This window comes from Ascaphus truei, chromosome 5 (assembly GCF_040206685.1).
Source record: "Ascaphus truei isolate aAscTru1 chromosome 5, aAscTru1.hap1, whole genome shotgun sequence".
Taxonomy (NCBI): Eukaryota; Metazoa; Chordata; class Amphibia; order Anura; family Ascaphidae; genus Ascaphus; species Ascaphus truei.
In genome coordinates, this window is record NC_134487.1 from 98,595,415 (window position 1) to 98,620,420 (window position 25,006).

The 25,006-nt window shown below is 41.4% G+C and overlaps 1 protein-coding gene across 1 annotated transcript in view; it reads right to left on the reverse strand.

Annotated features, from left to right (window-relative positions):
- Positions 1-7,523: 7,523 nt before the first annotated feature.
- The window catches only part of NUP107 (nucleoporin 107), a 50,423-nt gene continuing 32,940 nt past the window's right edge, over positions 7,524-25,006 (reverse strand). The window contains exons 20-28 of the mRNA XM_075600299.1: positions 24,255-24,293; positions 20,876-21,026; positions 18,889-19,001; positions 18,003-18,105; positions 16,895-17,055; positions 16,251-16,376; positions 16,013-16,126; positions 8,456-8,623; positions 7,524-7,825 (exon numbers count right to left, since the gene is read on the reverse strand). Of these exons, the coding sequence (XP_075456414.1) occupies positions 7,718-7,825; positions 8,456-8,623; positions 16,013-16,126; positions 16,251-16,376; positions 16,895-17,055; positions 18,003-18,105; positions 18,889-19,001; positions 20,876-21,026; positions 24,255-24,293 (1,083 nt within the window). The 3' untranslated portion in view covers positions 7,524-7,717. The remainder of the gene's footprint in view (positions 7,826-8,455; positions 8,624-16,012; positions 16,127-16,250; positions 16,377-16,894; positions 17,056-18,002; positions 18,106-18,888; positions 19,002-20,875; positions 21,027-24,254; positions 24,294-25,006) is intronic.

Genomic DNA, 25,006 nt, shown 5'->3' on the forward strand with positions numbered 1-25,006 from the left:
GCTTCTTGCTTCTAGGGATATCTATCCAAATCCTGGTCCCTGCCTTATTTCTACATGCTCTCGCCCTCGCCTGCCAAATTAACTTCTACTCCATTTGGTGTCAACCCCTCCAACCTCATACCCTTCCCCTGCCACCCTCCCTCCTCTCTTCCTTTCTCCTGTGCCCTTTAGAATGCTCGCTCCCTTTCTATCAAGTTCCTCTTTGTCCATGACTTCTTACTCTCTCACTCTGCTCCTATTTGCTTTAACTGAGACCTGGCTCACTCAGTCTGACTGCTCTGGAAGCTTCCCTCTCTTATGGTGGTCTTTCTTTCTCCCACACTCCGTGCCCTGATGGTAGGGGTGGAGGCGTGGGATTCCTCCTCTCCCTGCCATTACCATACCCTTCCTATTCCTCCTTCTCTTGCGTTTCCCTCCTTTTGAGGCTCACACAGTCCAGATCTTCTCTCCCTGTCCACGTGGCTGTCATCTATCGCCCGCTTACCTCTACTCATCCCCCTTCTGCCTGTCTCTCTCAATTTGAATCCTGACACTTTCTTTCTCAGACTCCCCTGCTCTTCTCCTTCGGGACTTCAACTGCCACATTGATGACCCCTCTCTCCCTTGGGCTTCCCGCTTTCTCTCTCTAACCTCTTCTTTTGGCTTTCAACAGTGGACTGCAGCCAGCACCCACAAGGATGGCCACGACCTAGACCTGGTTTTCACTAAAAACCTCTCACTCTGATTTCTCAATTTCCCCCTTTCGGACCACCACCTCATCTAATTTTCTCTCTCGCTTCTCCCCTTCTCCATCTCAATCTACCCCTCGTTTCTGCAGAAACCTTCACTCTATTAACCTACCAGCCTTTGATTCCACTTTAAACTCCTCCCTCTCCTCTCAGTTCTGCTCCAGACCCTGACAACCTGGTTAGGAACTACAACTCTGCCTTATCCTCCTCTCTGATCTACATGCCCCGATTTCTCTCTGCCGTCCTCGTCCTTCCAACCCCAGACCATGGCTAAATTCCCACACGTGGATGCCGCGTTCCTCCACTCGTTCTTCTGGAGGAAATCTCACACTCTTGCAGACTTCCTTCACTACAAATTTATGCTATCCTGTTTCAACTCTGCTCTCTCTCAGGCTGAACAAACCTACTTTTCTTCACTAATCAACACGCACAAATCTAATCCACGCAGATTCTTTGTCTTTGACTCTACTCCAACCGCCCTCAGCTGCCTCTTCTTCTTCCTCCATCTCACCTCAGGACTTTGCTGACTATTTCAAGGAAAAGGTGGAATCCATACGTCAGAACATCCCCTCTGTTACCTCCTCCCATCCTACTCTGCTTCCTAACTCTCCTCCTGCCTTCCTTGACTCTTTTTTGCTGTCTCAGATGATGTCACTGCTGATATCTTCTCCCTCTACCACTTGCCCTCTTGACCCCATTCCCTCCCATCTCCTACAACCTCTTGCTCCTACTGTAATCCCTACACACACATTTTTAACTCGTCCCTATACTCCGATACCTTTCCCTCCTCCTTCAAACATGCAACAGTTATATATTTACACAAAAACAGCAAGCTTGACCCTACCTGTCCGAACTATCGACCTGTCTCCCTCCTGCCTTTTGCCTCAACTCCTTGAACGTCTTGTATTCTCTCGCTTGCTCCACTTTCTCAACACCTATTCTCTCCTAGACCCTCTACAATCTGGCTTCCGCACTGCTCACTCCACTGAAACAGCCCTCACTAAAATAACTAATGACCTCCATGCTGTCAAAGACAGAGGTCATTACACTCTGCTCATATTACTCGACCTCTCTGCAGCATTTGACACCGTGGACCACCCTCTTCTCCTTCACATTCTTCATACTCTTGGTATTTGTAACAAAGCTCTATCCTAGATCTCCTCTTACCTCTCCCATCATACTTTGTGTCTCTTCTGCTAACACCTCTTCTATCGATCTCTCTGTGGGGGTACCCCAGGGCTCTGTCCTGGGACCTCTCCTCTTTTCTCTGTACACACTTTCTCTAGGTGACCTAATCACATCTCTTGGGTTTAAATATCAGCTCTATGCTGATGACACAAATTTACTTTTCAACCCCATACCTTACACCTGCTGTACGGACCAAAGTTTCTGAATGTCTCTCTGCGATATCATCCTGGATGGCCCTCCGCCGACTTAAACTTAACATGGCAAAAACAGAGCTCCTCATACTTCCTCCAAAACCTCCTTCCACATTACTGTTGGAAGTACTGTCATTCATCCAGTAGCCCAAGCACGCTACCTAGGGGTCACACGATTCCCCTCACATTCAAAACGTTTCTAAAACCTGTTGCTTTTTCCTCTGCAATATTACAAAGATACGCCCTTTCCTCTGTGGCTCGACTGCTAAAACTCTGACTCAGGCCCTCATTCTCTCCCGTCTCAATTACTGTAACCTCCTGCTGTCGGCCTTCCTGCATCTCACCTGTCTCCCCTACAATCTATCCTAAACGCTGCTGCCAGAATCACTCTACTCTCCTAAATCTCTCTCAGCATCTCCCCTGCTGAAATCACTCTCCTGTCTTCCTATCAGATCTCGCATCTCGCACTCAATTCTCCTCCTCACGTTTAAAGCTTTACACTCTTCTGCCCCTCCTTACATCTCAGCCCTAATTTCTCGCTATGCACGATCCCGACTCTTGCGTTCTGCTCAAGGATGTCTTCTCTCTACCCCATTTGCATCTAAAGCCCTCTCGCCTTAAACCCTTCTCACAGATTGCCCCACACCTCTGGAATGCCCTTCCCCTCAATACCCGACAGGCACCCTCTCTATCCACTTTTAAGACCCACTTTCTTAAAGAAGCATATGAGTAGCACCGTGGCTAATACTATATACACGATACATAAAGCTTGGCCCCCTGCAGACGCACTTACCTGAATGCCCTCCTACTGTCTCTATGTTCTTCCTATCTACCAATTAGATTGTAAGCTCTTTGGAGCAGGGACTCCTCTTCCAAAATGTTACTTTTATGTCTGAAGCACTTATTCCCATGATCTGTTACATAACACATATTAAACATTCATTATTATCTTTGATCATTTAGTCTATTATTCTCAGTATTATTAACACACGTGTCTTTTCCCATATCAATATTCAACATTTTGATTAAAGGATACTCATGTCCTGTGTGTTTCCCCACCCGAATATTTAGTTTATACTCTAGTCCTTTATTCGTTGTTCCTTGTTGTCAGATGTTCAGCATATTTTTCGCTGACTTTGTTGTTGAAGTTATGCCCGGAGTCTTTGTAGCTCCACATGCAGGCTGATCTTTCCTCCGCTTCAGTTCAAATTCCTCCCAGCTTAATTTTCTCCACATACACATGTGAAGATTATAGTGTCTGGCGTTATAAAAATCTTTACAGTGGCAGGGTATGCAAACTTTTTGTGATGTTTATATACTGCACCGACACACTTTATTCGAGCAAATACCCAGTATGTACCTGGCAGATACCTGGAATGCGCCGCTCCTCACCTCTGACAAGCCCCGTTGCGTTTGCCTTCCCAGCCTGGGTTCATGCCTGGCTGACGGGCGGCTGATCTGTTAAATGATGATTAGGATTTAATAGGCTGCAATGCTTCGCGTGTCTACCAGATGGCATAAATTTATGAATTGTAGTGCAGTATATATATATATATATATATATATATATATATATATATATATATATATACTGTGCAGTATTGCAGCCAGCGGGAATAAAATGCTTCAATCCCTGCCTGGAAAATAACCCAATGCACTCGGGCAGAAAACAGTAACAAACCTCAATACACCCGGGTATACCCGAATTCGTGGGACTAGCCGAGCTCGAATAAAGTGTGTCGCCAGTGTAGTAACGTGCATACTTTTCTGAATTATCTTCTCTTTTGGGATACTATAATAGAGTAATCCTAAAAGATCATGATCTGTTTTCCCTCATATGAGATACCGTCTGTTTCTTCGTAGGCTCTCAACAATCTTTGCTTGTCTGTGAAGTGGAAGATGCATGCAACCACCGGTCTCGGCCTGGTATTGTGTTCCGCTCGTTGCTGGCCCAGCCTGTGCAGCATTTCAGTTTTTAGAGGTATATCATCCGGGTCAAGTTCCATATTCTCCAGCATCCATTTTGTACAAAAGTCATGCAGTTCTTCTTTCAGACTGTCTAGGACTCCTATTATTCTCAGGTTATTGTGGCGAGACAGACTTTCTATATAATCTCATTTCTGTTGTAGTGTCTGTTCACCCTGACATATCTTCTACCGCTCCTATACACTTTATCCACCCTCAGGGAGTGAGCAGTGAGCTCTCTTTTAGATCTATAGATCTGTGCACCCCAAAACTGGACCAACCTACCGGAGACTCTCACAGCCACCACCAATTTAAGTTGTTTCAAATCTAAGGCTGTCTCACATTTAAATCTGGTCTGTTACATACGCCTATAATATATATTATCTCTAACTGTGCATGCAATATCTTGTATATAATGCATACCCTGTTCATTTATGTAACTGTATTTGTAACCATGTATTATTTGTCTTAACTCTATGCCCAGAACATACTTGAAAACGAGAGGTAACTCTCAATGTATTACTTCCTAGTAAAACATTTGATAAAATAAATAGGTTGTTATATTTTATCTGTATTTTGTTTGAGCTGAGGCTGCATCCATAGTGCACGTGCACGCCTGAGTGATTTGTGGACTCCCTTATGCGAGTGACGGGGAGGCGTGGCAATGATGTAATCTGGCTTGGTTTGCCCTGATTGGCTCAAACACAGCTGTGACGTAAAAAAAAAAAAAAAATACATTTCAATTTTTTTTGTTGGCACAAAATCGTGCCGTCGCGCTTCCTCGCACGCACTATGGCCAGCCCGATAGCTACTGTAGTGTTTGCATTGTGCACACTATAAGCGCGGCCTTAGGCATTTGTTTCTTGGCTATTTCTTTAGCTAGTGTTTTGTACTCAATTCCTTGGTTATTGGGATCTGCTCTGGCAGGTATTGCAAGACATACCTGCCTATTGCTGGCCGTTCGCCATTTTAGAGCTCTCTCTCTGTCAGGATTGTCTTTCCTCTGTTGCTTTGGTGCCATGAGGTTCTGCCTGGAGAAGTATCTGTCCATGCACCGGGTGTCCGTCACTGCGGGGGGGGGGGGGGGGGGGGGTGAGGGGAGGGGGGGCGGGGGAGGTTGATCACGGTTTTCTCTGATTAATGTCTGCGGTTTATTTTTGTTGGTCTTAGGGAGGTTTTGTGCTGGGGGAGTTAGCAGAGCTCTGCGCTATGCGACTCTTGCCACCATAACCCGAAGTCGTGGCATAGTTTTTAAATAAAATATTTTAACCATTTGGTTCGTTTTCCTAACTTGAGTTTGTAGGGGAAAAAAATTATTAGACCCATGTCAGCGAACTGATTTTCCCTCTAAATTGTGTTACCCTGGGACAGCTGGTAGGATTAGTAATTAATCTAGCACAGTTTATTAGCGCTGCAGCAGAGGTTGGCAAAAAAATAATTGGCAGTGAACAGCAGTAACTATTCAACAAAATCACATTTAATGAACAAGTTCAATAGTGACAGACGTCTAAACAGGTCCAGTTAGGCCTGGTGAATCAAGGGTCCCGTGTCCCCCTGCTGGCGGATGTCAAATTTCATGCTCTCTGACCAGAGAAACTTATGACTCCATACTGTAGCTTTAAATTGGGAATTAAATAATTCTCAGAGTATTAAATACTTAATAAGTCCCCCCCCCCCGTAGTAACAGACTCATGGTATCCACATTGTGGGGCTCAGAGTAATTTGACAAACACAGTTACCATGTGTGATAGCCCCATGTATTACCCTCGAGTGAATCTGCAGCCGTTACAATAACATACATTCATAGTTCGTCATCCCTTTTAATTGTAGTCAACATAAATTATCTTAATGAATGTTCCTCATTAATGGTAAGGAAGGGCTTTTCTTCAGTCACCCTTATGTCTAGAGACACTGACAGCTGGGGCAGGAATAGTTTTAACCAGGGGCCCCCATGTTGGCAGCCTTGTGAGCTCCCCTCTCTCTTACACACCTCCCTTACAATAGCCACCTAATTTCCCCCTCCCCAACAAGTCACCAACTTTCCCACACCCTCACCTACAATATCCACACACTTCCCAGCCTCTATTGCGACAATTTCCTCCCCCACCAAATAGCCGTACAATTCTCCGAGCGACAATAAAAACGCATTTGGCTAGGCTCAACTTCCAGCGAATATATCGTCGCTGTAGCGGTAAAACTCATGAAGTGCATTTTTGGCAAAAACTCACTTACTGCACTTCCTCACTAGGAATTACTTGATATTTCAATTGAAAAACTAATTAAGTACCTATTTAGTCATAGTTCAGAATTACCAAAACATAAAGCTCATAGAGTATGATTTTGTAATATCATTACTTACCTGTACAACGACGATCTACATACTGTGACTTGCCTGGTTGTAAGTCAAGTGGGCAGAAAATGGAGTACAGTTATCTAGAAAGCTTCCTGTTTCTTATTTAAGTGTTGAATGAACACTGCATCTGTGTGTAATATTCTAACTTGGAAAGTGAAGGACTGGGGAACAGAATATGCAGTGTGTGGAAGAGATTGATGGGTTCTATTATACCTACTAACCAACATGTGTTTTTTTCCAAGGAAAATTGAGAAACATGATATTAGGAGTTTTATTTGGCCCAAAACTCCAATGTGAATGGACAGCCGAAAACTACCCAAATGGCTGCTTAAGCATATATAGAAGGCCGTTAAATCTTATTTTAGCTTTGTGTTGATGGAACTTTTTTTCATAGAGAATATAAAAAACTTGTTACATTATATAGAACATTATTACGGAGTCTCTTTGAAACAAGGAGTCCAGTATGTTCATTATATTTAATAGTGGAGTATTGAATAGAAAGGCTGCTGGATGTGTTAGTCACCCAGATAAGTGGGACATGTTGAACAGAAGTTTCCTATAATTGCTAGCTCCTCTCCCAGGATCCTCTATTTTATGCCATCCTTCATATTTATTGGCCTGTGTGAATGTGGAAAGTACAAAAAAAATCATAAGTGATGGAGTCAGAATACGGTTCATAATGCTACAATTCTGCAGTACATATTAATGTAAAGACCAAACACTTTGTGGAAATAAACAAGTAAAGGAAAAGGTAAATTATAGTAAGCTTGATAACAAAATGATTAGCAAACAATACATGGGTACATACATTAAAAAAAAAAAAAAAAATAATTGAGCAAACATTTTGTTGCAACACTGATATAAAATGGTGAAGTATTCAAGTAAATCAAATTCAATTATGCATGGATTTATTAATTTGCAGCTAAAGTAGGCACATTATAACAGGAGGGGCCTGTACCAGTTTACCCAGCAGCAATGAGATTAGATGAGAAAAATATGCTGTACTTTTTCTGGTGTTCTGGTTGAGTGTCCAACTAATCTTTAAATTCTGCAGTAAAAACGTTCACACAGTAATTTTCTCATTCGCAGAAGGGAACATTTTGGTTAAGAAAAAAACATCTTTATTACTGAACATTAGAGAAAAAAAAGCCACAGCTGTTCACATACAAGTACAAAAAAAAAAAAACCCCCACATTTATTTTTGAACAAATACTGCATGAAGGCAGCTTCTCCGATAATGCCAAGAATCAAGAGAAAATGATCTCTCTCGATGCACTGGTGAGTCAGAGAAATCATGGCTGGACTTCATATCCCAAAGGATCGAGCCCTTGATCTAACAACATTAGAGAAGACTCTCTTAATTTCTGTAGTAAATTCTTCAGTTCTGTATTTGAAAACACCTGTGGATAGAAGAGGGAGTAACATGGTAAAAATGAATCTATATGTAGGATGGGAGATCATGTCTATAGCAAAGTTAGAACTATCTTGCCCTTCTTTGGTCTGCATTATTTCCCAGCCGTACATCTTTATGGTCTATTGATCCCTACTCCTGCAAAGGAGCAGTGCCAACTATCCAGGTGAATATTCAGTACTTTCGCATGACACCAACTGTGAAAAGCCTCAGACACGGATTCTGAAGAATGCACCATGCAAAGGTCCTGCCTCCTATAAACCAATAAGAGGTGCTCAGGAAGCCTCCTAAAGTGGTGTGTTATGTATGGGAAAGGCCTCACAGCAGGTCAGCTCAGGACTCATAATCAATCAATCAAGAGTTTGGTAAATGTATCCAAGATGCATCTTAATGTTAGGATTTCTAATTTCTATACGCCATGGTATGGGGTTCCATGCAAAGTGAAACACTGAGCAGAAATGTATGCAAAGAAGATTATCAAAAATGTATATTTAACGCAGGCAAAACTAACATTTTAAAGTAGTGCATGTGGCCAAATTTTATGGATGAGTTATTCCTTCTTAGAATCGATGCTCTTTTTATAAATTAATTCCATAAGATGATGTGCAAAGCTACCCACCTTATAAAGCTTCTGATTGTCAGATGAAACCACATCAGCCAATCTGAGGCAATCCTGGTACTGTTTGGTGTTGTGCAACACAGTGTGCAGTATGAAACACATCATTGGCAGACACAGTCTCCTCAGCAAAACCATCTGATGCGTACGCTCGTGATCCTCTTCTGCGTCCTGAGCAAAAACAGGAAAACAATCCCAAAACTCACCATGGCTTCTGGAAATTTCAAACTTACGACAATACATTAAATGTTAAACCACTTGTGTAGAAAATATTGCCATCAACAACATCATAGTTACATAGTAGATGTCTGAAGTAAAGACATGCGTCCATCAAGTTCAACTTATGCTAAATTTAGACGACAGATACTTTATCCTATATCCGTACTTACAGTATATTGATCCAGGACAGTGATTCCCAACCGGGGCTCCGCGGAGCAGTCCCAGGGGTTCCGCCTGACCACCCCAGCGGTTTCCTGGCTCTCCCCGGCTCCCCCGCTCCCACGGCACTTCCACTCCCCCCTGCCCCCCTCCCCCACACACAGCCGCGTGCCACCCGGCTCTTCCATTCCCCCCGCTCTAGCGCGCGCGTGTGTACTATTTTTGCGGAGAGGGCAGTGCAAGCGCGAGGGCTGGTGCGGCAGGCAGTGCAAAGACTGGAGGCGGGGGCGGGCAGGAGCACTCGTGAGTCTGTGCAGCCTGTCCCTGATTGGAGAAGCGGAGAGTTAGAGGACAGCGGGGGCGGAGCCTACACCCCGGCGGCCCAGAGAAGTCTGTGCTTCCTGGAAATAAGGTAAGGACACAGATTGGGGGCCAGTGTGAGATGGTGACAGGATGGGGGGTTGGGTGAGATGGTGACAGGATGGGGGGGGGGGGCAGAGTGAGATGGTGACAGGATGGGGGGGCCAGGGTGAGATGGTGACAGGATGGGGGGGCCAGGGTGACATGGTGAGAGGATGGGGGGGCCAGGGTGAGAAGATGATGATGGGGGGGAATAAGATGATAATGGGGGGGGGGGGGATGAGATGGTGATGGGGGCCAGCCTGGGGAGATGAGATCATGATGATGGGGGATATTTTAAATGTATTGGGGGGGGGGGGTATATTTTAAATGTGGAGGTGGGGGTATATTTGATATGTATTGGGGAGGTGGGAGTATATTTTAAATGTATTGGGGAGGTGGGGGTATATTTTATATGTATTGGGGAGGTGTGGGATATTTTATATGTATTGGGGAGGTGGGGGTATTTTTTAAATATATTTGAGGGGGTGGGGGTATTTTTTAAATATATTTGGGGGGTGGGGGTATTTTTAAATGTATTTGGGGGGCGTGGTGGTATTTTTAAAATGTATTTAGGGGCGTGGGGGTATTTTTAAAATGTATTTGGGGAGCGAGGGGGTATTTTTTATATGTGTTGGGGGGCGTGGGTGTCCAGTATTTTTGGACAAGCCACCTGGCAACCCTAGGGAGATGGGACATGCAGGGGGGGGGGTGGTGATGGGGGGGAGATGGGACAAGCAGGGCAGGGGGGTGATGTGAGGGAGATGGGATATGCAGGGCAGGGGGGTGATGTGAGGGAGATGGGACATGCAGGGCAGGGGGGTGATGTGAGGGACATGCAGGGGGGGTGATGTGAGGGAGATGCAGGGGGGGTGATATGAGGGGTGCTGGGGGAGATATGATGATGATTTTACCCGTGCCGCCCGATTAAAAAACAAAAATTATGTATTTGGGGATCTATTAAAAATGTATTGTGGTGTCTTTTAAAAATGTATTGTGGTGTCTTTTAAAAATATATTGGGTGTCTTTTTTAAAAATGTATTGAGGCGGTGGGGGTCTTTTAAAAATGTATTGGGTGTCTTATTTAAAAATCTATTGAGGCGGTGGGGGTCTTTTAAAAATTTATTGGCGGGGCGGGGTATTTTTATTATGTATTGTGGGGTGGGGTTTTTTGGTATGTATTTTGTGGGGGGGTTGTGTTATAGTGGGGTAATTGACGGAAGGCCGGAGCGAGTGAGAGGAGAGGGGGGAGTGAATGAGGAATTGAAGGAGTAAGAGTGAGACGCAGGGGAGATAAATACATGCGAGGCTGGAGGGGAGGAGAGTGAGTGAGACAGAGGGGAGAAATTCATGGGTAGAGGGTGGGAAATAGAGGTGGCTCGTGAGGGGTGAAATTAACCTAAGGCCGCGCTTATAGTGCCAGCGACGCTGACGTCAGTCTGCTGTTGCAAGAAAAATCAAATTAAAGTGACTTCCAGCGATCGCGACCAAGCCGCCGCGCCGTCCTGTCGCTCCTACTATAAGCGCACACGATGGCGTCAATACATTTGTTTTGACGCGACGTCGCCAGCACTATAAATGCAGCCCAATATGCGTCAGCCAGATAGGAGTTCCCCGAGATTTTTCAAAATACTTCAAGGGTTCCTCCAAACAAAAAAGGTTGGGAATCACTGATCCAGAAGGCAAACAAAAAACCCCAGTGACATATCATCCAATGATCTCATAAGGGGAAAAATAAATTCCTTTCCGACTCCCAAGAAAATCGGATTACTCCCTGGATCAACATCCTTCCCATGTTTACTTATTTGGTATACCCCTGTATACCGTTACTTTCTAAAAAAGATGTCCAGCCTTTTTTTTTTTTTAACAAATCTATTGTATCTGCCACCAAAGTCTCCATGGGTAACCAATTCCACATTTTAACTGCCCTTACTGTAAAAAAAAAACAAAAAAAAAGCACCTTTCTTTTGTTGCTGGTGAAATCTCCTTTCCTCCAACCTTAAGGGATGAGCCCAAATCCTTTGTACTGTCCCGAAAATAGTTGAATATAGTCATCATATCCCCTCTTATACGCCTCTTTTCTAATGTAAATAAATCTAATTTAGCTAGCCTCTCAAATTAGATTGTCCATCCCCTTTATTCATTTGGTGGCTCTTCTCCGCACTCTAATTCCATAATGTCTTTTCTATGGAGTGGTGCCCAAAATTGTACTTTATATTCAAGGTGTTGTCTTACTAATGCTTTATAAAGGAGCATAATTATGTTTACTTCCCTTCCATCCATTGCCCGTTTAATGCAAGATAAGATCTTGTTTGCCTTTGACGCTACTGCATGACTTTGGGCACTATTGCTAAGCCTGCTGTCTACATGCACTCCTAAATCCTTCTCAATCAAGGATTCCCCTAATTTATCTCCATTTAATTTGTAAGTCACCTGTTTATTCTTGTTTCCCAAATGCATAATAACCTTACATGTTTCTGTATTAAACCTCATCTGCCATTTACCTGCCCAATTTTCCAGTCTCTACAAGTCCTTCTGGAGAGAAATTACATCCTGCTCTGATTCTACTACCTTACACAATTTAGTGCCATTAGCAAAGATGAAGCTTTTGCTCTCTATGCCAACCTCAAGGTCATTAATAAACAAGTTAAAAAGCAGAGGTTCCAGTACCGATCCCTGAAGTATCCCACTCCCAACAACTTTAGCCCAACCTGAAAAAGTTCCATTTATGACAACTGTTGTCTACCCTTCAACCAGTTTTCAATCCAGGTCCATATATTTTTACGGAGTCAAATTGATTTTTATTCTGTGCACTAACCTCGTGTGGAACCGTATCAAAAGCCTTTGCAAAATCTAAGTAGACCACATCATCTGCATTACCCTTGTCTAAATTTCTACTTACCTCCTCAAAAGAAACAAATAAGGTTAGTTTAGCATTATCTATCCTTCATAAATCCATGATGACTATTACTAATAATGTTGTTTTCCATTAGGTATTCATGAATATTATCCCGTGTTAAACCTTCATGTAGCTTCCCCACTATTGAAGTCAGGCTTACAGGTCTGTAATTCACCGGTTGCGATCTAGCTCCCTTTTTAAATATAGGCACCACATCTGCTTTTTGCCAATCGTGTGGTACTGAGCCTGTGGAAATGGAGTAATTGAATATTAAATGTAATAGTTTGGCTATTACTGAACTTAACTCCTTAAGAACTCTTGGATGTATGCCCTCTGTGCCAAGTGCCTTATTTACTTTAATTTTATCAGCTGCCTATGTACTTTATCAGTTAACCAATTGTTCGTTAATATAGAGGTTGTGGCTTCCTCCTGCGACACTACTATTGTAATTGATTCTTCCCTGGTAAACACAGAGGCAAATAAGTTGTTTAATACCTCTGCTTTTTCCTTATCTCCAATAATCTGCCTGCCATCTCACACTGAAAGGGTCCTATATTTTCTTTTCTCATTTGTTATTAAGGTACTTAAAGAACGTTTTAGGGTTGATCTTACTTTCCATTGCAATCCTTTTCTCATTATCCGTTTTTGCTAATTTGATTGCTCTTTTGCAATTTTTGTTAAATTTTTTGTAATTCTGATATCTCCTGCCTTTTCTTTTCCATTTCTATGTCTGGATAATTAGAATCCCCCATTATGCAAACATAACCTAGTTTTGATACCATCTCCATTTGCAAAAGTATTTTAGCTTCCTCAATCTCACAGATATTTGGTGGTTTATAGCATATCCCTACAAACGTTCTTTGTACTTTTACCTCCACTGCTAATTTCAATCCACAAGGTCTCTACATTTTCATCATTCCCTTCATAAGTGTCTTCCCTTATAATAGGTTTTAGATCTGGTTTAACATATAAACATACTCCACTTCCTCTTATTTGCTCGATCCTTCCGAAAATGAAATAACCCTCTAAATGAACTGCCCAGTCATGAGTTTCATCCAGCCATGTTTCAGTAATGCCAATGATATTATACTGCCCCCTTGCAGCTATTAATTCAAGCTCCTCCATTTTCTCAGTCAGGCTTCTTGCATTAGTAAGCATGCATTTAAGTATTTTTTCAGTCTGTACTATTATCTTATCTGCTCCTGCCTTTCTGCATCAATTGGGTTTAGTCTTTAGAAGTTTTCTAATATTATATGTATTTACTATGGGTGTCTCGCTGCTTGGCAAACTCGCACTTGCCCCCATTCTACCTTTATGACCCCTTGCTATTTCTCTATCCCCATCTATTTAGTTCGTTATCTGTTTCTTCTTCCCCCCCCCTCCATCCTATCTTAACATCTCCTCCAACCTTTTTAACATTCTCCCCCGTAGCACAGAAGATCCCTCTTCATTAAGGTGCAATCCGTCCCTAGCATAAAGATTGCACCTCTCAGAAAAGGAGTCCCGGTGCTCTAAAACCCCAAAACCCACCTTCCTACACCACTCTTAGTCACGCATTAACCTCCCTAATCTACGACTGTCTCCCTTGGGTAGTGAACGGCACTGGTAGCATTTCAGAAAATACTACCTTGGAGGTCCTTGCCTTAAGATTTTGGCCTAGATCCCTGAAATCATTCTTTAGGACCCTCCATCTTTCTCTAACTTTGTCATTGGTGCCAACTTGTACCAAGACTGCTGGGTCAATCCTAGCCCCTCCCAACAATCTGTCTACCAATCCACAATGTGCCGAACTCGAGCTCCCGGGAGACAACTAACTGTTCGGTTCATGCAGTCATGGTAACAGATTGCCTTATCTACCTTCTTAATTATTGAGTCCCCTAGCACCACAATCTTTCTTGGGTCACTGAATATCCAGAGTCCCCTCTGTGCTGGAAAAACTATTCTCTTGGCTGCTAGAGGAATCAGTCTCCCCCAGCCTTGCCATTTCTGCCCTGACACTCCAAATATCTTCACTCAATACGGCAAATCTATTGGAATGGTTCAGCTCAGAACTGGCCTGCCTCTCCTTCCTCTTCCCCTTATGACTTACCTAGCTACCTACCTGCTCCTCACTCAGAGCGCCACCATCTGCACCACTAGTGCCAGAAAGAGCCTGCTCAGTGAGCACTAAACTCCTTTCAAGATTGTCAATGTCCCTCAATATTGCATGTTTCCTTTTCAATCTCTTGACTGTAAAGAGACCACCTGCTCACACTTCTCACAGCTGCTCCAAGTGCACATAAATGCGGCAAGATGTGCATTGAATGGCATTCTCAATCCTGCTCATTATTGCAACTATGGAGTTATAAGTACTAACAATTAACTGTACTTCAATATACTATACATTGTTTAACCCCTTCCTTGTTCAAACGCCTTCTGGTTCTAACTCCACACTTAATACAGCTCAACCCCCTTATAAAGCTGTGCACTGGGTCCAAAGAATCACATCACGTTATAAGCGGATCACATTTGAAATAATGTACAATTGTATGCATTGTACAATAAAGTATTTAAGATACCAATAATCGTGTTGTAAAGTATTCATAAATACGAAAATAGGGAGCCACGCTTGCATCGCGTTGTAACGGTGGTTGAGCTGTACAACCAGCACTTGAAATCAACCAGTCACACAGATCAGGACATGCAAGCTCAGGATTCGTTAGAAACCTCTGATTAAATTGGGACACACACACCAACCAGGTGTGTTAGGCAGCGTTTATAGTGGACGTGCGCCTGCCACTCGCATGAAACCTGCACCGAGGTCCGAGGTGACTGGGAGGCGTGGCAATTATGTCACATGAGCGTTTCGCCCTCATTGGCTGAACCACTAACGTGACCTGGCCATCATGCAGCCAAGACAAAATTATTTGTCTTCTCCAGAATCGTGCGCACTATGGGCGGCATCATGAAGATACATACATTTGTACAGAGGTGCATGGCATTGCGCTCACGCCACCACTATAATCGCGGCCTTAGGTCACAGCACAGGACTTCCCTTCTGGCTCCAACCCCACACTTAATACAAGTAGCACTTGAAATCAACCAGTCACACAGATCAGTACACGCAAGCTCAAACATCATCTTTGTCGATTTGGCATTTTGTGCAGGATAAATGTGCAAGTTACTAATCTTCGCCAGAACTGTGGTCTCAGATCTAATCTGGAACAGGATAGCAACAAAACCAGGGCAGTTTTATCCAATACATTTCCATCAAACGAAAGTCACCCAAAGCTACACTATTCAATTCACTATAGCTGGGAGTCAAAGCGCACGGTGAGGAGTCCTTTCCAATGGGCCACTTCAGCAACAAAAACAATTTGTCTGAATTATAGATAACCAAAAACAGTTTAAGAAAATTGACCGCTGGAGCGCGAAACGCGTAGGTGCGTTTAGCCTGTACGCTATGTGAGCTCAATATATGCTTTTTATAGGCATTACCCTTCGATTATCTTTTTTCGGCCAGCTGTGGTTATGCTCTGTTTAACACCGACACCTCTAAGAAAATTGAACCCTTAGGAATATTCCTACCAAAGAAATGAGCACATTAAAATGGAGAAGCCAAGCACAAGTTCTACTCTCAGTGCCAAATTACTCTCACATGTAAGGTTGAAAGGTGCACCAGCCAGCAATAAAGCAGATTGAGGAGGAATAAAGATCAATAATACTGTGTTTGTTGGAACTTATGTGAGAGCAAATAACCATTATGTGGAGACTCACAGTATTTAGGAAGTCCATTTATCGTGCTAGAAGATATAAATAAAATGGCTCTGGAGCTTACAACAGCAAATGGGTTACTGTGGACATTTATACTGAAATAACTAAAAGGAGCAATGCGTAGATCTTACCTCCCTGACATCGACCATCCAACCTCCATCAACAAACAGCAAGACATTGTAAATCTTCTCTTTCACATCGGCTGTTAAAGCATCTAAATGACCCTTCCAAATGTCAAAATCCACCTGAAAAAAATATGTGCATATCATATGAATCGTAAAATAAACACACGCGTGCACACACACACACACACACACACACACACACACACACACATGCGCAGGCACGCACATACACACACGCACAAACCTCGTATTTCTTTTCTTTATGCTCTTGGGCCACTCTCTCAGTGAAAGATGCTTGTCCCAGCATGGTTGGTTTCTGAGGGGCTGAATTAATGTGCTTAAACCACTCATTGAAAGCTTCATGAGCTTCCTAGAAAAGGAAGATAAACTTTGATGAATATTTTTTAAATAATAAAGAAAAAAATCCACCCTTCATTTGTGATGCACGCCATGTCTTCGTTAACTTCCAGATAACAGCCCTCTCAATTACATTATAGGACTCTTTGTCCAATGCAGAGTTTCGCGAAGCTCTACTAGTTAGGCTGACTGGGGGGTCATGATCTTGGTAGGCCGTGACCCATTGAATTTTCTGCATTCTTTAACACATAGGTTTTGGGTCTAAAAAAAATAAATACAAATCTTAAACTTATTTCTATCAAGACACCCCCCCCAATATTCCAATGTTATGACGGTACATACTCATTTAACGTTCATTGACAGAAATACGGTTTAAAAGTGACAATTTGAAACCAACACAAGAGGAATGAGATTTATAATTAAAGCAGTTATTAAATATAAAGCTGGCATTGTAAGGCAAATCCAAAAACTTTGCCCATACTGGAGGGTTTCCCGTTCCCTAGTTCAGTTGCTTTTTAGATTAATCCTTACCAAGTACGCTCTTACACACAGATGCTCCCGGATAGCATTATCATCCTCAGCTGGAAGAGCACTATCCATTCCCTGCTCCTCCCACAGACTATAGATCTCCGCTATCGAATCCTGGGGAATCTTGCCAAATACTTCTTTTGCAGCTTCGTGTTTTTTTGATGCTGTAAATAAATAAATAAAGAACATGTTTTATGCTGAAAGAAATCCCTATTACATTTCTCAAATGGGAATTTCAGAAGCGGTTTTGTGTCATATGCAGGCTGTTTTATCTTTTATAGGACTAATGTAAAAATAAATAAATGATACACACGCTTTGGGGAACACTTTAGTTCTATTCTAAAGCCAATACTTTCACATACTGTAGATATACAGTATAGGTACAGATATACAGATATAGGTAGTATAGCCTGAAAAGGTAATGTGAACTAAGAAAAAAGGACACAGCGCTAGCCACTAAATTATAAAAACTAGTATAGGGTTAAAGATTAATGTGTGAAGGGTGAAACTCATAAGTGAAACACACCAATTTGTCACGAGGTAGTACATTTCCCAAATGGGATGATACTTAAGTCCGGCAGCCAGGGTCCAAAGAGGGATTTCCACGTCCCTCGAAATAGTAAGCAGGAAAAAAACGAAAATGTCCTCCGACGCACAAACAGGCGAGATTTCCAAATATAAGAGAAATACAAGTATGAGGATTGTGAGCATCAATCCAACACGTTTAGCTGATGAAGCGTATTAGTGAAACGCGTTGGATTGATGCTCACAAGCCACAGTAGTCCTTTGGAACGCGTCTGGTGAATGCGAGAGATCCTGGTAGCCCCTGCTACAAAGGAACTCAGGAGGACATAGGCTCTACATGCTGGAAAACTTTATTTAAAAGGTGCGAAAATATCAGTGTTTGTGAGATTACATCTGTTTTTTTTTACCAGTCCTTGTTGCAATAAATGTTATTATGCTATATCATTTCTCTTTAATTTATAAGGGTTTTCCGGTATTTTGAAGAATAGTCCAAAAATTCGAACTTAGCAATAAATCCATACAGCTATATTTCCATCTGCTGCCATTTGGATAACGTATGAGGAAGTTCTCAGAAATCACACATTACCCAAGAATTTCCTTATGATGGCGTTGCTTTGCTTCAGAGCTTCTGCCCTCTGTGCCGGATCGAAGACCAGCCAATCTATCACATCGATCTTTACACGGTCCTCCTACATGTGCAATCAGATTAGGGTCAGTAAAATCGATATAATTAGGCTGAGACATGCAGGAAATCTGCTGCAACACCTTGCTTGAGGAGTCTGATAATCTAAAGATAGGGAGATTTTTAAATGGGGTAAATTAAATTAAAAACATATATATATCCCCTATGGATTTGGATAGGGGTATAAATTTAAACACAAACATCACAAGTTTTTATATATTATTTTCCCCTTCCAACTTTTTTTCATATCAAATTCAACAGATGATATTAATAAGATACTTTTGTTCTTGAATGTGGAGATGGTTGGGAAAGCCTTTCCATGCGTATTAAATGTGTTTATATTGTTCCTTCCAACACTTTCCTCTATTAGCTTTGGCATATTTTTAGATCGGTTTAAAACTATGGTGACACGATCACCTGATTAAGATGTTACAGATTTGTTAGCCTTCTTTAAAAAAATAAAATCATAATAAAAAGCATATACATTTTCAGTATGCAACATATAGAGGACTCTGTAGCAAGCTCGGCCACTTACTACATTACAAGATTTAATCAGTGCGTGTGTCCCCATTGACCGTGCCATCAATACCCCATACAGAAATACACCGATTTCATTGCAAACTGTACAGCTACTAGGCAAGAAACTTGTGTGCATTACTAAACTTAAAAACACCTGTACTTTGGTTTCAATGAGTTATCAGCCACCCTGCATAGTATTGAAATTACTATAAGATATCACCACCAAAACATGACAAATATTCTAAATACAGTGTCCATTAATGGTCCTTACCTCGGTCGTGCCTGAATCCAGAGCCGGTTCAAGGCTATGGTGAGTAAACTTTCCGGCATCTTTCTTGCGAGTATTTTCAACAACTGTCTTGGTTATTGATGCAACATCCAAACCTTTTTAGAAATATGTACATGTGAAAAAATAAGTTATTTTTAGTGGCTGCTTCAGAGACGACCAACAACTTGTACTTTAAATATTTCCCAATAACCATAAACGGAGTGCAGCCACAGCCTACTAACCCCTTCACTGCAACATTTAGGGGTTTTATAAACATCCTAAGAGCAAACGCAGGGCCTTTAGGACATTTAAAACCTTTTTGGAAAATGCCAAGTTCATATGCCAATATAAAATGCACTTGGCATGTGCCATAAAGTAGATGCATGATATATTATTGTTTTTAAACTCTCCATTATATTAGTGACCTATTGATTTGCATACTCTTGTTGCCATTGACTACCGGATGCAAAACCCTTCTATGGACTAAAACTGGGGTGTTTAAAGTGGCGGGGTACGGCGCTTACAGAGGACCCGCGCTGTTCCCCCCAACATTTAAATTAAATGCCGGGGGAGGCGCAAGGCCTCTAACTTCCTCTTAGCTACTCTCAGCCGGTTGCATCGCCATGACAACGCAGCGTCAAATGACGGTGCATTGCCACGACAATGTGCCGTCACATGAGGTTGTGACGTCAAATGATGCCGCCGATGCCAGGGAGAAGGTAAGAGGAGGGGGGGGGGGGCGCAAAAGAAAAAAGTTTGCGCACCCCTGGGACTACAAGATGATTTTCCCCTGAAGTTGCATCATGCGACGTAATGCATTATGGTCCGAGAGTATGCTCCTCTGGTGCCGTCTACATGTAAACATGCTGAAAGGAGCAGTGCACACTCAGTTGTTTTTTTTTTCTCTTCAATAAAACAACATTTGGTGTATAAATGTAACACTTGAAAAATTTGTATAATTAAAAAAAAAAAAATGTTTTTTTGTACATCATCTTCAGCCATTGTCGATCCACTGCTGAATGAAGAAGGCCTCCCCCAAGGAACTTTCAGGTACTGCCGTTGCAAGCCTCTCCACAGAGTCTGACTTCCTCCTCCTATCTTACTTTTGCTAGTCGTCTTGATCTTAATTTCCCTTCGGAACCTAGTCAAGTACCATGTTTGTCCAACTATAGTCATTTCTTCTTGCGATGAAATCTGTACACCGATTGTGTCATATGCTTTTACATTTTGCACACATTGCAAGCGCATTTCTTACATTTTTATACATAATTTTTTTATATACGAGCTGCGCAATGGTCCCTGTTCATTTTTTTTGAGGTACCAACTTTGTGATACTACAGAAAGATTGCCACATTTGTGATATGCCCCAATCTACCTACTACATTGTAAGTAGCCAAAACATAAAAGCCAAGATTTGCATCCAGTCACGGAATAGAAAACACCTGCACTTAGTTGTGTTCTGTCTTCTTTATGCATTTATCCCATGCTCCCCTTGGAGTTTTGCAGACATAATGAAGGGGTCAATGTTCGTTGAATGAACTTGGCACTCGGGTCTTTCAATAATCTCCCAACAAACTATTACATTCTTATCAATAACCAGGTATGCAATGCTTTATAGCAGGTACATAAAAACAAATACAACGTATAGGACAGCTACATATGCATTACAAGCGTTAGAGCATGAAGTATGTAAGCAAACATAAGGAAAGAGGGACTTGCTGCCTCAAAAGAGATTACAATTTAATCTTGTATAAATATGAATACATTCAAGTATACAAGACTGCTTGGGATAGTTGTAGAGAAACGCTACATTCGTAGCAAGTAAAGAAGAAAGGTCTTGTGGAATCTAGGATTATGCTTCATGTAGGGGAAACACGCAGACTGTTTTTAATCCATTTATTCGGATCCATTTATCTGTCAGTGTTAACATTTTTAGAACATGATTGAACCATAATATGTTCATAGTGATGAGTGACACATTTCAAGCTACCTGCTTCCCTAGCGAGCTCCAGGCACTGATGACGCTGCTCTAGTTCAGTCACATTCTCCAGGAAAGCCGCATACTGAGAAATAGCCAGGTCGTGGGGCAGGTGGCTGACGTAAAAAGCGATCAGCTGTATATGCTTCCCACTTATAAGCAGCTGAAGAATAAGGAGTAAAAACAAAGAAACAATCATACTATTTCTTCTTGTACTGTACTGCAGAATGATGAGAGCTTACAACAGATATTGTGGTAATGCCACCAGTTTCTGGTTCCAATGGCAAGACCTCAACTCTCTTATTCAGCGTACGGATTCAATATAAAGGACACAGACACAGAGAAAAGACAATCCTTTGAAAGAGATGCACACTATTAATGTATTCCATTAGTAGGCTATTGATCTGCTATGAAAATAAAAAAAAACTTAACTTTGACCAAATCTCCGCAACAAATGTAAATGAACAGAACTTCAGTGATGACCATAAACAATAAATTGTATCAGTGAAAATTAGTAACAAACAGCGAGTTAAAGTTATAAATGTATCAAGAAAAAAAAAGCGGATGGTAAAATACAGTGTCTGAGGGCAAAAGAAATACTAGCGTAGGGACTTCCACCTAGTATGTTTATAAACACAGAAGCCAAATAACCTATGTATCCCGGTGGGGTCAATTGTATGTCTAATAAATAAGGTGTTGACTGTCAGACTGCAATTGAGTTACAAAGATTAACAGTCACGACTGAATACACAAGTGGTTGCCTGGAAGGGTTACTATCCCTGAGGTAGCTATAACCCTCAGTGTTGGCTGACATAAAAGCCCACAGCTGCTATTAAGGATAATAGTCTTAGCAGATCTAACCTAAGATAATGGGCTAACTTAACTGCTGAGAGAAATCATGAGGCTAATGCTACCATGAACAGTACTTTGACAGTATAATAAATGGATAAACAGATGTTGAACTAGAGAATTAATGCCTTTAAAATAGCTATTATCCGCAATGTTGCCCGACTTAGTTGCGCAATACTGTTGTTGAGATGATTATTGCTGCAGATAAACTACTATTGATACTCATGTATAAATCAACATAACCAAGCATCGTTTGCCGGACACCAGAGGGAGAAGGAGTCCTGCAGATACGCCGAGTTTCTCCCCATGTAATCTCGGACCCCATGACTGATTACAGCAAAGAGGAAATTTTAGCGTGATGAAGCTTCCCTATGTACGTTTCACTGCAACAGCTTCTTCTGGGGTGGCGTCTGTGTTGCCTGTAGAGATCCATTAATTGCGGTGCCCATTTCTGATCGAGCCCACGTGCGCAAGAATAAGTAGTCTCAGCTGTCTGCGGGTCTTGCAAACATTTGAGTCCACATCGACATTTGGCCAAATATACAACACCCCTTATTTTACAATTTGTGAAATGTTTTGGTGTATATGTTTTTGAACTGTTCCAGTTATTAAAATTTTTTTTCTGGAATTGCACTTATTTGCATGCTTTACATGACCCACAGCTGAATTAAGCGTTTGTTTTGTTAGGCAGTTTTTTGTATAGTCTCCTTTTTTGGAGACGTGGGTATGTACAACATCTTTTATGTTTTTTAATCTTTTCCAGATAATGGAGGGATGCTGTTGCAAGACTTCCATGAGATCTTAATTATGTAGAATATGCCAGTGTTTTTGCATGCTTGTTTTAATGGCCCGCCATTGTCTGTTATATGTTCCAGTGAACCCGACGCTTTTTGCCTGGGATTTGGTGTTTTTTTTTACGAAGAGTGTCCCTAGGTAGGAGGAAGGGGGGGGGGGAGAGGAGGGGTGGCGGCGATGGGGTAAGAGTGGGTTTTGGCCCTGTTTGTCGGGCCCTGGATATTGGTGTAGGTAAGTGCACATGTACACATTACAGTACCCTGGGTCTGCTGGTAGAATTTACCATTGAAAACAATGTAGTTACAAGTGAGAACATATTCAAGTAAAGTACATATGAAGGAATTATGTTGACAGTGATCTAATCTTCTAGACTGAAGAAAGCGACTTACTACTTCAATGCCAGATACTTGTATATAGAGATTCTACCTCTAGGTTGGCTAGTAGTGTATGTTTGTCCAGAATGATGCCCTCGAGCTTACTAAGTACATTTTTTGTATCTCTCACATACAATGGTAGTGTGGTAACAAAGTCGCTTAGGACTTCATCAATGTAAATGTTTGATCTTGTTTTCTTTAATACATTTATAACTCGCTATGTTTGTTACCAATTGTCACGGATACAATTTATAATTCATATGCATCATTTATGGTCATCACTAGAAGGTCCTGTTAATTTTTTGAGGAGATTAAAAGTGAAGTTTTATTTTCATAGCGGTGTGCATCTCTTTCAAAGAATGGCCTTTCCTCTCTGTTTTATATACTTACTAGTTTCCAAGGAAGCCCAATCCTGAGCTAGCACCCTTTCCATCATTTACTAAATTATAGCAGGGTATTTCATGTTTGTTTGTAGGTCTGAGGAGGTGTAAACTTTTCTGATCAACAATTTACATTAAATGCAAGAAATACTTCCTTACATTTGATGTAAACATAGTAGATAGTTACATAGTAGACAAGGCTGAAAAAAAGACATGTCCATCAAGTTCAACCCACGTCAGACCCAGACGACAGATACTTATCCTATATTTGCATTTACAGTATTTTGATCCACAGGAAGGCAAACGGAAAAAAACCCAATGAAACGTTATCCAAACGAAGCAGAAAATGAAGCAATGCATCAAAACAAATGTCTATGTACACTTTCTTTACGTTGTTCCATCTTCCCAATAGGAGGAAATCCATCAGGTTTTAGTAAATTGGGATTAGTGGGGCTTTCTGCAGTTAGCAATTAAAGTCTACACATGCTCACCTGTGACATGCAAGGGCCTACAGTATTTACCAAGGTCTCCTGGCTGCAAAACAAGGGCAAAGTTGGAGCAAGAAAGAGCCCCATATTGATCCAAAAAAAAAAAAAAAAAGGAGTCCCACTGAAAGCCTTGAGCTTTTTTTTCCCCTGGCCAAATCTGGTGCATTTTTGCATGTGGTTTGCTCTAAATTTTGATTTAAAAAAAAAAAAAAAGGTCTTGATAATGGGTAAAAATCACATGTGGACATTGCAGAAAGTAATGTTTTAGTGATCTTTTTTTATAAAGTGTGCTCTAACCTGACAAACAGTTAAAGTGTGTTCATCATTACATGTCCAAATGAATACATATATTTTGGAGCTCTTACTCTGTGTGCACTCTTGGCTCTTTAATAAATGGAAAATATTTTTGTATCAGATCCATGTAAGCATTAAAGTTACCATGGTACTTACTTTGCAGACATCAAGCTGCAAGAGGAGCAATACACAACTAAGCACAGAGTCTCACCTCTATGTAGGTCTTTAAAACTTCCACAGAGACTTCCTCCTAAAAGATAATAGGTTACAGAATTTAATAAAAGCAAAAGCATATCCCCACCAGCATTCAATACACTTACATCAAGATAAATGTCTGAGTATCTGGCAGAACACAAACAGATACCATGCAAAACAAATACAATTCCAGCGCTCCTCCCAAATTGGCTTGCAATTTAAGTAGTGAGATATCTACATTTTGAACCTTAGTTTAATAACAAAAGGAGCCATTTAGTTGTATCTTTGGATCAAAAAATTATTCAAGTCTCAACTCCAATATAGCACGTACCTACACTAAAATACAATTTCTTATTGTTCTATGGACTAAACTTGGTGGAATATGTGAAAGTGCCCAAAGGGCTAAATGAATGAAGCGTAATGCGTTTTGTGATTTAGTGCAATTAAAAACTGATATAAGCCAGAAACAAAGTTCCTTTAACATTATGAAGGAAAACGGTGGGTGCACAAATTCCTTCGTGAAACATAATACTACTTACACATATTGCTCTTATTTCTGTCAATCAGACAATCACCACCTCTTCAGTGAGAGTGAGGTTTGGACACAGATGTATTATACCATTTAGCTAATTGGAGAATTGGTAATACCACGTTGGAATAATAATAATAAAAAACATCTCATGTATAGTATAGACAGATGGTACATTTAGGCTGTGTATGAATTAAATGCATTGCAACAAACGCATATACATCAACTACAAAACGGAA